The sequence below is a fragment of the Benincasa hispida genome, chromosome 6 (genome assembly GCF_009727055.1).
Source record: "Benincasa hispida cultivar B227 chromosome 6, ASM972705v1, whole genome shotgun sequence".
Classification (NCBI taxonomy): domain Eukaryota; kingdom Viridiplantae; phylum Streptophyta; class Magnoliopsida; order Cucurbitales; family Cucurbitaceae; genus Benincasa; species Benincasa hispida.
Genome location: NC_052354.1, coordinates 52,109,832 through 52,127,469, shown reverse-complemented (window position 1 = coordinate 52,127,469; position 17,638 = coordinate 52,109,832). Strand labels below are relative to the sequence as shown.

General features: G+C 39.6%; 1 protein-coding gene across 2 annotated transcripts in view; it reads right to left on the bottom strand.

Moving 5' to 3' along the window:
* LOC120079887 (protein ENHANCED DISEASE RESISTANCE 2) overlaps positions 1–17,638 on the bottom strand; it is a 73,282-nt gene that overhangs the window by 30,701 nt on the left and 24,943 nt on the right. For both annotated transcript variants that reach the window (XM_039034334.1, XM_039034332.1), the window contains exon 13: positions 15,404–15,574. In XM_039034334.1, the coding sequence (XP_038890262.1) occupies positions 15,404–15,574 (171 nt within the window). The remainder of the gene's footprint in view (positions 1–15,403; positions 15,575–17,638) is intronic.

Genomic DNA, 17,638 nt, shown 5'->3' with positions numbered 1-17,638 from the left:
TATGTAACAAGTTGGGCATGATTAACATATATGCTCCAACTTGAGGGGGAGTGTTATAATTCTATAATTAGGATTTTCCATTCTTGTAAATATTTTGTGATATTTCCTTTTGTGATATTTTCCTTTTCTATGCTTTGTACACTTGTATATATTCATATCTTTGGTGAATAAATAAAGCATTCTGATTCTTTCTCAAACCAAAGAGTTTTACACTATTATTGTCATAAACCTGGCCATACGAAATGTGAATGCAGAAGATTCCTGAATAAGGGTCAGAGGATGCCATCACCCTCTGCACATGTCGCCTCTACTTCTGATAATCTTGACAAGTCAATTACGATTTTTGCAGAGGAGTTTGATAAATTTCAGCAGTATCAAGAATCATTAAGGGTATCATCTTCTACTCCCATTATGACCATCGCAGAGATAGGTAACATTTCTAAATGCCTTCTTTCCTCCACGTCAAAATGGGTCATTAACTTTGGCGCTACAGACCATATGACAGGTAACCTCAATTTATTCTCTAACCTTTGTACATCTACCTTTTCACCTAATGTCACTATAGCTGATGGAACCTCCACTCCTATTTTAGGATCAGGAACCGTCCATCTCACATAATCAATTTCTTTGTCATCAGTTTTAAATTTACCACATTTCTCGTTTAATTTGATTTCGGTCAATGAACTCACTCGTGATCTTTATTGTTGTGTCTCATTTTTTCCTTGTTATTGTTTATTTCAGGATCTTACGACGAAACGGACTATTGGTAAAGAGCGGGAATTTGGAGGTATTTACATCTTTTAACCACAAACACCTACGACCATCACATACTCTAGTGTGTCGTCTCCCTTTGAAGAGCATTGTCATTTGGGTCATCCGTCTATCTCTGTGTTGAAGAGTCTTCGTCCACAACTTCAACATTTGTCTTCTTTAGATTGTGAGTCATGTTAGTTTGCTAAATTTCATCGTTTGAGTTCGTATCCTCGAGTCAATAAACGAGCTAGTGCTCTTTTTAAATTAGTTCATTCTGATGTTTGGGATCCATGTCCTGTTGAGTCCAAAGGAGGGTTTAGGTATTTTGTTACATTTGTCGATGACTATTCTCGTGTTACGTGGTTATATTTAATGAAAAGTCGTTCTGAGTTACTTTCTCATTTTCGTAACTTCCATGCTGAAATTCAAACTCAGTTTAGTGGTACTCTTAAAATCCTACGGAGTGATAATGCTAAGGAATATTTCTCTCATACACTCAAGTCTTATTTAGATACCCATGGCATTCTTCATCAATCTTCTTGTGTTGATACTCCATCTCAAAATGGGGTTGTAGAACGAAAGAATCGTTATCTCCTTGAGACAGCCAGAGCTTTGATGTTTCAGATGCATGTTCCAAAATCTTTTTGGGCTGATGCTGTTTCCACAACTTGTTTCTTAATAAATCGCATGCCCTCTTCCATCCTTAAGAGTGAGATAGCTTTCCATACTTTATGCCCCACGTAACATTTGTTTCCCATTCCACCCAAAATATTTGGTTGTACCTGCTTTGTTCGGGATGTTCGGTCTCAGCATACCAAGTTGGATCCAAAGTCCTTAAAATGTATTTTCCTTGGTTATTCCCGTGTCCAAAAGGGGTATCGATGTTATTGTCCTAGTCTAAATAAATATTTAGTCTCTCCTGATATCACATTTTTTGAACATACCTCATTTTTTTCATCACCGTCTTTCTCTTCGAATAAGAGTCAGGAGGAGCATAAGGAATTAGAGGATGATTTCCTTGTCTACACAGTTATTTCTCCCTCCGATCCTTTTCCTGGTTCATCTCTACCTGTGGCTACCTCTACTCTTCCACCCATCGTTAAGGTCTATATTCAACGACAATCTCCTTCAGTTCCATACCTTGTACCAGAATCTTCTTCGTCATTGGATCCAGAAACGAGTGATGATCTCCCTGTTGCTCTTCGTAAAGGTAAACGTACATGTGCTCATCTTATTTCCTCTTTTGTTTCATATAACCATTTGTCGCCTTCCACATGTTCATTCATTGCATCCTTAGAGTCTGTATCCATCCCGAAAACTGTTCATGAGGCTTTGTCTCATCCTGGTTGGTGTGCCGCAATGGTGGAGGAGATGACTGCCTTAGATGATAATTGTACTTGGGATTTAGTTTCTCTCCCTGAGGAAAGAAGGCTATTGGTTTTCAAATGGGTGTTTGCAATTAATGTCAATCCTGATGGTTCTGTTGTTCGGTTAAAAGCGCGCCTCGTAGCGAAAGGCTACGCACAAACTTATGGTGTTGACTATGCTGATACTTTTTCTCCTGTAGCAAAAATGGCATCTGTGAGGTTGTTTATTGCATTAGCTTCAATCAATCATTGACCTTTACATCAACTTCATATTAAAAATGCATTTCTTCGTGGTGATCTTCAAGAAGAAGTGTATATGGAGCAACCACCAGGGTTTGTTGCTCAGGGGGAGAATGGAACGGTGTGTCGCCTTCGTAAATCATTGTATGGATTAAGGCAAAGCCCACGAGTTTGGTTTGGTAAATTTAGTCAGGTGATTGAAAGCTTTGGAATGCGGAAGAGTAGGTCAGATCATTCAGTCTTTTTTAAGAGATCTGAGGGTGGTGTCATCTTGGTAGTTGTATATGTGGATGATATTGTGATTACTGGTGATGATGCTTCAGGTATCCAGTCTCTAAAGATCTTTCTTCATAGTCAATTCCATACAAAAGATTTGGGCATGTTGAAATACTTCTTAGGAATTGAGGTAATAAGAAGCAAGAGAGGATTCTATTATCACAGAGAAAATATGTACTTGACTTGTTGACTGAAACAGGAAAGCTAGTGGCTAAGCCATGTAGTACCCCAATGATGCCCAATTTACAGCTCATAAAAGATGGAGAATTGCTAAAAGATCCTGAAAGATATAGGAGGTTAGTGGGAAAACTTAATTACCTTACAGTGACTCGACCCGACATAGCCTATTCAGTAAGTATTGTGAGTCAGTATATGTCATGCCCTACAGTTGATCATTGGGCTGCATTGGAACAGATTCTTTATTATTTGAAGGCTGTTCCTGGGTGTGGTTTACATACTAATATTGAATGTTTCTCAGACGCTGATTGGGCAGGATCTAAAGAAGACAGAAGATCAACCTCAGGGTATTGTGTTTTTGTTGGTGGTAATTTGATTTCTTGGAAGAGTAAGAAGCAAAATGTGGTCACGTTCAAGTGTAGAATCAGAATATAGAGCAATGGCACAATCTGTGTGTGAATTGATTTGGATATATGAACTTCTTGTTGAGTTGGGATTTGAAATCATCACGCCGACAAAGTTGTGGTGTGATAATCAAGCAACACTTCATATTGCGTCTAATCCAGCATTTCATGAAAAAACTAAACATATTGAAGTTGATTGCCATTTTGTACGTGAGAAAATTCAACAAGGGTTGGTATCTACAGGATATGTGAAGATTGGAGAACAATTAGGAGATATCTTCACAAAAGCATTGGATGAAAGACGTATAGATTATCTATGTAACAAGTTGGGCATGATTAACATATATGCTCCAACTTGAGGGGGAGTGTTATAATTCTATAATTAGGATTTTCCATTCTTGTAAATATTTTGTGATATTTCCTTTTGTGATATTTTCCTTTTCTATGCTTTGTACACTTGTATATATTCATATTTTTGGTAAATGAATAGAGTATTCTGATTCTTTCTCAAACCTAAGAGTTTTACACTTAGCTAAAGGGAAGGATAAAGAGGGCCAAGAAGGGGCTGAGGAACAAAAGACAGAAGCCGTAAATAGGGGGAAGAAGCAGAATCCTTATAACCGGCCTTCCTTGGCAAGTGCTTTCGATGTGGCCAAGCTGACCACCTTTCCAATTCATGCCCCAGCGCAAGAATGTTGCCTACTAAGAAGATGAAGAAGAAAATGTGTTTGAGGATAGTGAAAACAGTGAAGATGAAGCAGAATTTATTGAACCGGACAAAGTAGATAGGGTTTCTTGTGTCCTACAAAGGGTCTTAATCACCCCAAAGGGAGATGCCAATCAACAAAGACATTGTCTTTTCAAAACTAGATGCACTATCAACGGGAAGATGGGCAACGTGATTATTGATAATGGGAGTACCGAAAATTTTGTTTTGAAAAAGCTAGTGGCTGCTCTAAACCTCAAGGTGGAGGCTCATCCTAGTCCTTACAAGATTGGGTGGGTAAAGAAAGGAGGTGAAGCCCAAGTAGCTAAAATTTGCACCGTTCCACTTTCAATTGGGAGTGGATATAAAGAGCAAATAGTTTGCGATGTAATGGAGATGGATGTTTGTCATATACTCCTAGGGAGGCCGAGGCAATATGACACCCGAGCCTTGCACAAGGGGAGAGAAAACACATGAATTCTAGTGGATGGATAAGAAGGTGGTATTACTCTCTTTGAACAAGAAACTTGAAGATGGAGTGAAAGAAAAGAAAGGGGACAACAAGCATTTGTTTACCACTGTAAGTGGCAAAACATTCTTGAAAGAAAGGGAGATTGATATCCTAGGACTTCTTGTTGTTGAAAAGTCCATAAAGGCACAAATTGAAGAAGTTCCAAGGGAGGTGTAAGATCTATTTGTTGAATTCCCTCGGCTAATGAAAGAACCAGAGGGACTGCCTCCCATGCGAAACATTCCACATCAAATTGGTCTACGTCCGAGAGCTACTCTTCCACATTTACCTCATTACTGAATGAGTCCTAAAGAAAATGATATATTGCATCAACAAATAGAAGAATTACTCAAAAAGGGTCACATTCGGCCGAGCTTAAGCCCATGTGTAGTACCAACCCTTTTAACTCCTAAGAAGGATGGAATTAGGAAATTATAAAACAAAAAATACGAATGCCTCTCTCCTCCCTCTCCCTTCCCGTCCTAACTCGGTCTCCCTCCCCACTCTCTGTCCACCCTGCCGAAGCTCACCATGCCCTCTTACCGTAACTGTGACTCTTCCCCTTCCGTTTCCCCCTCCCCCTCCAGCTCACACTCCGGCATCTCTCCTCCCTTCGGCCCTCTCCGCCCTGTTTTGTGCTTTTCTCAGCCATGGAGATTAAAAGCTAGAGCATTCTTGACAACTCCTTCTATATGTGGAAAGAAGGCTCCGGCTTCTTTTTAGAAGACCTAAAGAAAGGGCAATCCATTTTCCTTTCCTTAACCTCAACCAAATGGCTTCAAGAGAGCTTTCGTAGACTATTGATCGGTTCTACTTTTGAATTTTTCTTATTAAAGGAAAGAGTAGATCAAAGCTTCATCCGGTTAGCAAAATTTCGTGCAAAAGAGAAATGGTTTGTAGAATGTGCTGTTTGGCCAATCTCTGGAGGAAGAAAGAACATCCACATCCCATTCGGTAATGAAAAATCAGGATGTCAAGACTTCAAGGTCATGATTGACGTCTGCATTCGCAATTTCAAAGCGCCCCCTACTCTTCAGGTTAGTCTTCCTTCAACAAATCTTCCCCCCCGAACAGGCGCTGGTCAGTAGTTATAGCCCTGCTCTTCCACCCTATGTCTCTCGTGGAAAAACCTTTTCGGAAGCTTTAAAAACCCCTAAGCCCCTGAATCCCAATGCACCTCAATTGCCATCCCCTGTTCCACTCGAAAAAATAGAGCAAACAATCCTTCTGGAGTCAGGAAATTGCCAAAGAGCTTAGTAAGATATTTGACACCACTGTTATTATCAATCCCCTGTTCGCAGACAAGGCCTTAATCAAGATTAGTCATGGTGACTGAAATGAAAAGGTGGCAGCACAGGGCAAATGGAACCAATTTGGCCCCTTTCATCTGCTGTTTGAAAAATGGAATTCCTTTAGTCATGGCAGGCCATCAGTAATGCAAGGTTTTGGGGGTTGGGTGTCAATAAAAAACCTCCCTCTAGATTATTGGTGTAGAAGCACCTTTGAGGCAATTGGGCCTTACTTTGGTGGACTTATTTCAATTGCATCAGAAACACTTAACCTCATCAATTGCTTAGAAGCTAAAATCCAAGTTAGAAGAAATCTTTGTGGTTTCATGCCAGCCACACCATTGAAATTAAAGATGAAATTTGTGGAAGTTTTTACTTAAATTTTGGTGATATTACATGCCTTGATTAGCCTTCAAATTTCCCTGATAATATACTATTTAAAGACTTCTCCAATCCAATAGACTTAGTTCGACTACAAGAAGTCTTAAAGGACAAAGATGCCACCTCCCAAATTGATATTTCCGATTGGTCCTTTCTATTGTCCTCTCAGTCCAAGCCTAAGTTCTCAAGAAGCCCAAATGCAGTAGTAAAAAAGGAATTCCAAAAGTCACAGCCATTGAAAAGCAGCAAGAGAGCTTTAGGGGAAGGTGAAAAGTCACCCCCTTTGGGTAATAACCCTGGTAACTCAGACAACCAAAGGCCTTTACTATTGAAAGAAGAAGACAACCAGCCACTAAGACTTGTCGGCGGAAAATTATCAAGGAAGGAAGTTAAAAAGCCAACAACCCCTGTTTTGCAGCCTCAGCCTTCTGAGGGCGAGAAATTTCCTTTGCAAGCAGTCGAAAAGTCATTAGTCTCAAATATTTTGTCAGCAAAGGCGCCTCGTGCAAGCAATAAGACTCCTCGAGTTCCACGGTCTGCTTTTAACTCTCTCTGCCATTAAGAAGAAAGAGACTACGAAAGCTGGAGGGTCAGCCGGCATTCCTCCCTTAGAATGTGAAAAGTCACTCGCGCCAAAAAGAAAAAAGAAAAAAGAAAGCAAAGTTATTGGGCCCCTAGAATGCGGGACTCCCCTCTACCCCTTTTTCAATTGAGGCTGCTTTAATCACAACCGAAGACCAAGCGACTCTTAAGCCTGCTTCTCCCGCCCCCTGCCTTTAACACAATTACTTTGCCCCCCCCTGTTTTGCTAGAATAGCCGACTCCTCTGCCATTGCTACCCCCGAGCAACCACACCCCCCATCGTGTGCCTTCCCCTTCCCCCTGCTTTAAACCACTAGCGCTGCAAAACAATAACCAAGCGGCTCTCCAGAGCACATCATTCCTCATGCCTATTCAAATCTTTTCCAAAGCACTTCATTAGAAGAAAATATCTGAAGGAGCATTCTAAGAGCTTTTGCCTCAAAACTAAATCAGTGGCTGACCATATTCCAGACCTCATCGAAGATAGAAGCACTTTATCACAAGAGCAACCTCAATTTAACAGTCAGACAACCAACTTTACCCTCACCCCCCCCTTCAAGCACTCTGTTTTCTCCCCACCTAATTCAGAATTGTTCTTTCTGAGAGGATCCCCAACCTTCTCCCCGGATGCCTCAGTGAAAGTAAAGGAGGATGGCCCTCTCGACTCCCTTTTCAATGTGAGTAGTGAGAAAATCGATTGGAACAGCACATCAGGGGAAACAGAAGTGTCAAAAACGGAAGCTCCTCTGCTTTTTGATTTAAAATCTCTGTTTCAGACAGAGGAGGACAAGACCCCTGAGGTAAATGCTTCCGACTCCACCCACTCAACAATTCCTTTTGAACTCCCAGCACAACTAATGAGCATTGTCTCTGATTGCAACCTAGTTTTGAATTGACTTATGACTGCCAAGGATGTTCTCCAGCTCTAAACACGGAAGGATGAAAATAGTGACTTGGAATACAAGAGGTCTAAAAGATGTTAATAAAAGGCTGGCTCTCAAGCGCTTCTTAAAGAAAATTAACCCCTCGGTAGTGTTAATTCAAGAATCAAAGAAAGAAAGTTTTGATGCAAGCTTTATCAAAACTATTTGGAGTTCCAAAGAGATCGCCTGGGATTTTGTTGAATCTTATGGTGCTTTTGGTGGAATGTTGACAATGTGGGATTCGAATCTGATCTCAATAGTTGAAACTCTAAAAGGAGGTTATTCCCTATCAATAAAATGTACCACTATCTGTAAAAAGAATTATTGGATTACTAATGTTTATGGGCCAACCGATTACAAAGAAAGAAAATTTGTGTGGGATGAACTCCTCTCTCTTGCAGTTTATTGTAAGGATGCATGATGCATTGGTGGAGATTTTAATATCACAAGATGGGCACATGAGAGGTTTCCTTTGGGCCGAAGCACTAGAGGCATGAGAAAATTCAATGGTTTCATAGAAGAAGCAAAACTTTTGGAAGCCCGATAAGCAATGGGAGTTTCACCTGGTCAAGGGAAGGCAGTTCAGTTTCAATATCTCTTTTAGATCGTTTCTTTATATCTAAAGCATGGGATGAGTTGTTTGAAAATTCTAGAGCTAATAGGCAAGCCCAAATATTCTCTAATCACTACCCAATTTTACTAGAGGCTGGCTCCTTCAGCTGGGGGCCCTCCCCCTTCAAGTTTTTCAATAGCTGGCTGCTCAACAAGGAGTGTGTCCAAATCATCAAGACAGCCTGGATTAATAGCAAGGTACATGGTTGGGCTGGTTTTGTGCTCAGCCAGAAGCTAAAAGAAGTCAAAACAGCAGTAAAAAAGTGACATTATAAATACAAGGAAGACCAAAAAAAGAAGGAAGAGGGGCTGATAGCAGAAATTGAAAAATGGGATACCCTTACCGATATTTCCCCCCTTTCCAACAGCGATTATGCAATAAGATCATCCATAAAATCAGATCTTATGTCTTTATACAGGCTGGAAGAAATCAATTTAATTTAGAAAAGCAAGTTAAAGTGGCTCAAGTTGGGAGATGAGAATACAAGCTTCTTCCACAGATTTTTAGTAGCAAAGAAAAGGAGAAATTTCATAAATGAACTAGTTGATGAGCAAGGAGTGGCAACAAAGTCTAGTTCAGAAATTGAAGGTCTAATCATCAACTTTTACAGCAACTTATTTCTAAAATCCCCAGGGAGGAGACACATTCCTCTAAATCTAGATTGGCCATGTATCAAGTCAAATCAGAATCAATCCTTACAAGCCAAATTTTCAGCCACAGAAATTTTTTACGCTATAAAAACTCTCGGCAGAAGCAAAGCCCCAGGCCTCGATGGATTCACATCAGAATTTTTGTTGAAATTTTGGAATCTTCTCAAATCAAGCTTTCAAGACACATTTGATGATTTCTATAAGAATGGCAAGATCAACGCTTGTATAAAAGAGAACTTCATTTGCTTAATTCAAAAGAAGAAATTAGCAACCAAGGTTAGTGACTTCAGGCCAATTAGCTTAACCTCCTTAATTTATAAAGTCATTGCTAAGGTGCTAGCCGAGAGACTAAAAGTGGTAATGCCTAGTATCATTGCTCCCTCCCAAAGTGCTTTCATAGAAGGAAGACAAATCTTGGACCCCATTCTTATTGCCAATGAAGCAGTTGAAGATTACCGAATGAAAAAGAAAAAGGGGTGGATCCTTAAGCTTGACATGGAAAAGGCTTTTGACCGCGTTGACTGGGAATTTTTAGAAAAAATGTGTTGAGGACCAAGAGCTTCAGTAAAAAATGGATAAAGTGGATCATGGGCTGTGTCAAAAATCCATTGTATTCGGTTTTCATTAATGGTAGATCAAGGGGGAGAGTGGCTGCTTCAAGGTGATCCCTTTTCTCCATTCCTTTATCTTCTTGTCAGTGAAGTGTTGAGTGCGCTGATCTCCAAACTCATTCAATCAGCATTGTTGAAGGATTTGTAGTGGGCAAAGAGAAAGTTCAGGTTTCCATACTTCAATTTGCGGATGATACTTTATTGTTTTGCAAGTATGACAGCTCCATGCTTGTAAAGCTTAAACAAACAGTGGAGTTCTTTGAATGGTGTTCAGGGCAGAAAGTTAATTGGGAAAAATCAGCCCTCTATGGTATCAATGTGGACGACAATGAACTTTTTAGCACAGCAACCTCATTGAATTGTTTGGCTGACCACCTCCCCTTCTATTATCTAGGGTTTCCGTTAGGTGGTTACCCGAAAAGTGTCTCCTTTTGGCAGCCGGTTCTAGACAAATTCGAAGCTAAACTTGATAAGTGGAAGAGATTTAACCTCTCGGGGGGGGGGGGGAGGAAGAGACACTCTATGCAAATCAGTTCTTTCAAATCTTATTTGGCCATCTTCCTCATGCCCAAAGGAGTATTCTCTAGAATGGAAAGGATAACAAGAAATTTCTTTTGGGAAGGTCACTCCGACAGCAAGCTGAATCACTTGGTAAAATGGGATTTGGCTAAAAAACCCCTAGCAGATGGAGGCCTCGGCCTCGGTGGCTTCAAATCAATGAACATAGCACTCCTTGCTAAATGGGGGTGGAGATATTTCAATGAGGAAAATTCTCTTTGGGGCAAAGTAATCAAAAGTATTCATGGTAAAGATTCCTTTGATTGGCACACAGCAGGGAATGGTGGTAAAAGCTTGAAAAGCCCTTGGATTAGCATCTCGAAGACTTAGCTTAAGATAGATTCCTTGGCCACTTTCAAACTTGGTAATGGCTGCCAGATTGCTTTTTGGTTAGATCCATGGGAAGGTTTGTCCCCTTTCAGTACCCAATATCCAAGCCTATTCAGAATCACCTTGCTACCAAATGGTTCAGTTGCTGATCACTGGGACAGCCGCTTAGCCACTTGGTCCATTTCCTTCCGAAGATTGCTCAAAGATGAAGAAGTGCTGGCCTTCCAAGAGCTGTTGGGGAAAATCGCAAGTAGAAGTCTAACTGATTCTTTTGATAAAAGGGTATGGTCTATTTCAGCCACTAGTTCTTATTCAGTTAACTCCCTTAGAGTGCACCTCTCCCCTTTCTCCCCTTTGGATAAGCCTCTTTACTCAGCCATTTGGAAGACTAAAAGCCCTCGAAGAGTCAACATTCTCATATGGATAATGTTATCCGGCCAACTGAATGTAGCCACTGTTTTACAAAGGAGCAGCCTTCAACCTCTCTCTCGCCCTCAATTTGCCCATTCTGCCTCCACCATAGTGAAGACTCCCTTCACCTTTTTTTCACTTGCCCCTATTCAGCTTGGTGCTAGGAAAAGCTACTATGTTTCTTCAATTTCTCATGGATTATGTGCGACGATTTCAAAGGCAACGTGCTGCAACTTCTTGCTGGTCCAAACCTCCACAACCCCAGCCGAATTCTTTGGTGTAATGCAATAAAAGCTCTCTTGGCAGACCTTTGGTTCGAAAGAAATCAAAGGAATTTTCACAACAAACCTCTTGGGTGTCAAGATCGCCTCGATTCCGCCTGTCGTTAAGCTTCCTCTTGGAGCATCCTCTCCAACCCGTTCAATGCCTATAGTCTAATTGACTTCAACCTCAATTGGGGGGCTATCATCTCCACTTCCCCCATTGGACAGAAATAAATCTTTTTGGACACCTTGCTTTCTTGGTTTTGTACCTTGCTTTGTACTTTCTTTAGTGTTCTTCTCTCCTCTTTTGTTACATTGGATGTGATGAGGGTGCTAAGGGGGTGTCAACCTAGTTGAGACGCCCGAGTGCGCCTCCTGATCCTAAAGTAGTCTTAGTACTTCCGTTTGCTTTGCTCATTGTATAACCCTCTTGTACTATGGGCCTTAGCTCATTGCTCTAATTTATAATATAATGATCTGTTTCCTTTTAAAAAAAAAAACTCCTAAGAAGTATGGTAGTTAGAGGATGTGTGTCGATAGTAGAGCCATCAACTAGATCACTGTGAAATATCGCTTTCCCATACCACGAATTAGTGATTTGCTTGATAAACTTGGAGGAGCATTGATCTTTTCCAAGGTAGACATGAGGATTGGTTACCATCATATTCGAATTAGGCCGGGAGATGAGTCTAAAACAACCTTCAAGACCAATAAAGGGTTGTTTGAATGGCTTCTCATGCCGTTCGGACTATCAAATGCGCCGAGTACGTTTATGAGACTCATGAACCAGGTACTACAACACTTCTTAAACAAATTTATTGTGGTCTATTTTGATGACATTTTAGTGTACAGAAAAAGTTTAGAGGATCACTTACAACACCTTTGAAGCTTGTTCCAAGCTTTATTAGAAGGGGAATTATTCATCAATCATAAAAAGTGCCTTTTCCTTGTAAAAGAAATCTCTTTCCTTGGTTTTCTAATTGGCCAAAGCCAAATAAAAATGGATCCGAGGAAGGTTGAAGCTATTGTTCAGTGGCCAATTCCCTCCTCTGTCAAAGAAGTACAAGCTTTCCTCGGCTTGGCATCCTTTTATAGGAAATTCATTCAGAATTTCAGCTCTCACGCAGCCGCTATAACTGATTGTTTTTAAAAAGGCAGCCTTGTTTGGGGAGAAAAACAGCAAACCAGCTTCGAAGATATTAAACAGAAACTGAGTCCCAGCCCTGTTCTTAAACTTCCAGACTTCTCAATTCCTTTCGAAGTGACTGTTGACGCATGTGGATCGGGAATTGGAGTTCTGTCACAATAAGGACATCCTATTGAGTATTTTAGTGAGAAACTCAGTCAATCAAGGCAGAATTGGAGTACATATGAGCAGGAATTATATGCTCTTGTTAGAGCACTTAAACAGTGGGAGCATTATTTACTCTCCAAGGAATTTCTTCTTTTAACTGATCACTTCTCACTTAAATACTTGCAAACTCAAAAGAACATAAGTAGAATGCATGCACGGGGATATCATTCATACAAAGGTTTGACTTCGTGATCAAACATCAAGCGGGCAAAGAGAACAAAGTTGCTGATGCCCTAAGTCAAAAAGACCTACTACTCACTGTTTTAGCCACAAAAGTGACTGCCTTTTCCCACCTCACGAAATTATATGAAGAAGATGAGGATTTTTCAGAAATTTGGTACAAATGTACTAACCTTTTACACGTGGAAGACTTTCACATTGTGGATGAATTCCTATTTAAAGGAGAGCAACTATACATCCCTCGTACTTCTCTTTGAGAAGCCCTTCTAAAGGAAGCTCATGCTAGAGGCTTGGCTGGACACTTTAGCCAAGATAAAACATTTGAAATAGTATCAACTCAATAATATTGGCCTCAAATGCGAAAGGATACGAATAATTTTGTGAGAAGATGTCCTATTTGCCAAAGAGCCAAAGGCACTGGCTCAAACGCTGGCCTATATACTCCTCTGCCTATACCTACAACTATATGGGAAGACTTATCCATTGACTTTGTGCTCGGGTTACCTAAAACACAAAGAGGATTTGATGCTATCATGGTTATAGTAGACCATTTTAGTAAAATGGCCCACTTCCTTGCTTGTAAGAAGACGAATGATGCAGTATATATAGCCAACATCTTCTTCCGAGAGGTAGTCCGACTTCATGGAGTTTCCAAGTCAATTGTTTCCGATAGAGATGTGAAATTCCTTAGCCATTTTTGGCGTACCTTATGGAAAAAGTTCGACACTACTCTACAATTTAGTACCATATCTCATCCTCAAACCGAGGCCAAAAAGAGGTCACTAATAGAACTTTGGGAAATTTAATCCGATGCTTGAGTGTTTCAAGACCAAGGTAGTGGGATATGTCCCTCGCACAAGCTGAATTCGCTTTCAACAATATGAAGAATAGATCAATGGGAAAATGCCCATTCGAGATAGTATATACTTCAACCCCTCGATTAACATTTGATCTTGCAAATCTACCTACTTGTGTGGATGTCAGCATTAAAGCTGAAAATATGGCCAAAAGAATAGAGAAATTACATAAAGAAGTACATGATCACTTGCAAAAAAGTACTTCATCATATAAAGAAGCAAGAGACAAGTCACAAAGAGTAGTTGAATTCCAAATAGGAGATTTAGAAATGATCCATCTTCGAAAGCCAAAGTTTCCTAGGAAGACCTACAACAAGTTGAAAGACAGACAAATGGGAACATTCAAAGTACTAGAGAATATGGATCAAACACTTACAGAATAGAACTACCAAATGATTTACACATAAACCCTGTCTTCAACATCGCAAACCTAAAGCCATACTTTGCTCCGGATGACTTCCGCTTGGCAGAATAGAAGTCCAAGAGAGAGAGTCCAGTCCTAGGGGGTGGAATATGATGTACAGCTAGTTTTATAAAGCTGATAATTGTTAGTTGTTTCCAATTTCTGTTTTAAAGTTAGACAGCTTGTTAATAAGTAGTTGGACAGATTGTTAGTTGTTTTGATAACTGCTTGTAATAAACTTTTCCTATAAATAGATATTACCTTCCCCCCGTGGAGGGAGAGTTTTTCATTTTTTTTAAAAAAATCAGTCTGCTTTACACCACTACTTCTGGAAATCTTTATGGAAACATTTCAACACCGACTTACTTTTAAGCTCAACTAGCCATCCTCAAACAAATGGACAAACCAAGGTTACAAATAGAACACTCGGCGATCTCCTAAAATGTTTAAGTGGAGACAAACCCCATCAATGGGACCTCACTCTTGCTCAAGCCGAATTTGCATTCAATAACATGATAAATCGCTCTAAGGGGAAATGCCCCTCCGAAATAGTCTGCACTCAAGTACCAAGACTAACTCTAGATCTTGCTAACTTACCTATTTCCATCGACTTAAGTGCTGAAGCAAACATCCTGACTGAAAGATTGAAGAAAATACATGAGGAAGTATGCCAACACTTGGAAGCAAGTACTAACTTTCACAAAGCCAAAGCTAACGAACACAGAAGAGAAATTGAATTTTTTTTTTTTTTGAGGTTTCACATGACCAATTCGTATCGTTTTTTGTTGTCTCTCTAGAATTAAATCTCGGTTTCCAGAAAGAGAAATCGAATTTAAAGTTGGAACTTGGTTATGGTACACTTAAAGAAAAACAGACTACTAACTGGACAACACTCTTAAACTCACAAACAAGAATATAGGACCCTTTCCTATCCTAGAGAAATTGGGCCAAATGCCTATTGCATTGACCTACCACCAACAATGAAGATTAGCTCAACATTTAATGTCTTAGATATATATCATTATCATCCCCCAGATGATTTCGAGCTAGCACAACCAAACTCAGTAACAAGTTTGTTCTTCTCGGGCGGATAGAGTTGATGTAGGAGTGGAGTTATAACTCTTTTATTGATGTTTAGTTGCTTATGTCTTTAGTAGTTGGCTGTTAAATGAGTTCTAGTCCAGTTGGTTATTTAAGTTGGGTGACCGGTTGTTTAGGTGGTCAGTCACCTTTTATGTATAAATAGGCTAAGTGCCATCTCTCATTAATTAATGAAAAGAAATCTCTCTTGCATTCTTGAAGCATTACATCAGAACTCTTCCATCATTATTAGCAACTCTCACTAGACTGAAGTTCTAACTCAATGGCAGAACCAATCACTATCCTTGGGAGATTTTCTCGATCGTTCAGGCCAAATTTCTTGATTAGCCTTCATGTAAAAATAGGGGCCATCGGTATGCTATGATTGAACTATTGTATAGATAGGTACTAATGGAATATAATCAGATACGAAAGTACTATAATTAAAAATACATATAATGATTGTTTTTTGTAATCAACATACCTGCGACTTGGCACAACAATGCATAAGGAACACTCTTTTCAAACTTCGAAGGGTGGTTTCTCTGCCATTTAAACCAACCTGCCGGTTGTATCTCTAGTATTTGAGTAACAAGACATTTTGGCATATTTGAACCCATAGCTGTATTTAAGCACCTTATCTCCCACGTCGAAGCTACAAGAAAATAAACAAAGATCTTAAATCAAAGTCAATCATGACACTGACTCCTTCCTGTTTGCGAATTTTATAGTCATCAACTAGACAATAGTAGAATCAGTGACAAACACATATACAAATAGGTGTGAATTACATGTGTACATTGTACTCTGTACTTTTGGAGAATGGATTTCTTATATTCAATTAGATAAAAGGTACATATATATATATATATATAGGAGAATGAGAAACCCTAATCTAGGATATACAAAATTACGATAAAGGACAACTGTACATATTAATTTAAATATATCTTATAACACTCCCCCTCAAGCCGGAGCAAATATGTCAATCATGTTTGGCTTGTCGCATAAATAGCTTATTCTTGCTCCATTTACAATTTTGGTAAATATATCTCCCAACTGTTCTCCAGTCTTCACATATCCTATAGATATTAACCCTTCTTGTATTTTCTCGCGAACAAAGTGACAATCCACTTCAATATGTTTAGTTTGTTCATGAAACACTAGATTGGATGGCAATGTGAAATGTAGCTTGATTATCACACCACAATTTAGTTGGCACGGTAACGTTGAAACCCATCTCAGATAAAAGTTAGTGTATCCATACTATTTCACACACGGATTGTGCCATAGCTCTATATTCCGACTCAGTACTCGAACGAGAAACTATATTCTGTTTCTTACTTTTCCATGACACTAGGTTTCCTTTCCTCCTATAAAAACACAATATCTAGAGGTTGATCTCCTATCCTCTTGAGATCCAGTCCAATCAGCATCTGAAAAACATTCAACCCTTGTATGACCATCATGATCTTTATATAAGATCCCACGTCCAGGTGCAGCTTTTAGATAATATAGAATTTGTTATATTGCAGCCCAATGATCCACTGTAGGAGAATCATAAACTGACTCACAATACTCACAGAGTAAGCAATATCTGGTCGTGTCAGTGTTAAATAGTTCAACTTTCCAATCAATCTTCTGTATCTCTCAGGGTCTTTAAATAATTATCTTTCTCTAGCAAATTGCAAACTCGGTATCATCGGAGTACTACATAATTTGACTCCTAATTTTCCAGTATCAGACAACAAATCAAGTACATATTTCCATTGTGACAGATAAATACCTTTCTTGCTTCTCATTACTTCAATACCCGAGAAATACTTCAATTGTCCCAAATTTTAGTATGAAAATGACCATGAAGAAAAGTCTTGAGAGAAGATATACCTGATATATCATTTCCAGTGGTAACGATATTGTCAACATACACAACAGGCAAAGTAATACCATTATCAGATCGTCGATAGAATACAGAATGATCAGAAGCACTTTTCTTCATACCAAAAGATTCGAGTGCTTGACTAAACTTACCAAACCATGCACGAGGACTTTGTTTCAGTCAACACAGATTTTCGAAGACGACATACCTTATCACTCTCCCCATGAGCAACAAACCCAGGTGGTTGCTCCATGTAAACTTCTTCTTGAAGATCACCATGCAGAAAAGCATTCTTAATGTCGGGTTGATGCAAAGGCCAATTATGAGTAGTAGCCATGGACAAAAATATTTGAATGGAAGTTAATTTAGCAATAGGAGAAAATGTTTCAGAATAATCAGTCCCATAGATTTGGGCATAACCTTTGGCAACAAGAGGAGCTTTCAAGCGAACCACTGTACCGTCAGGATTGGCTTTTATAGCAAACACCCATTTACATCCAAGAGCCTTCTTTCCTGTCGGACGCGAGACTAAATCCCAGTTACCATTCTCATCCAATGTAGTCATCTCCTCAATCATTGCACTACGCCACCCAGAATGAGATAAAACTTCATGAACCAAGTGAGGAATAGAGACGGAGTCAAGAGATGTAATAAAGGAATAAGTGGGTGAAGACAACCAGTTATACGAATTAAACGAAGAAATAGGGTAATTACAAGTGCATTTACCTTTTCGAAGGGCAATGGGTAGATCATCACTCAGTTCCGGATCAGATGTCGAAGAAGCCATCGGTGTAGGACATGTGTCTGAAGGTGGCTGTGGAGGACGCCTAGAGTAAACTC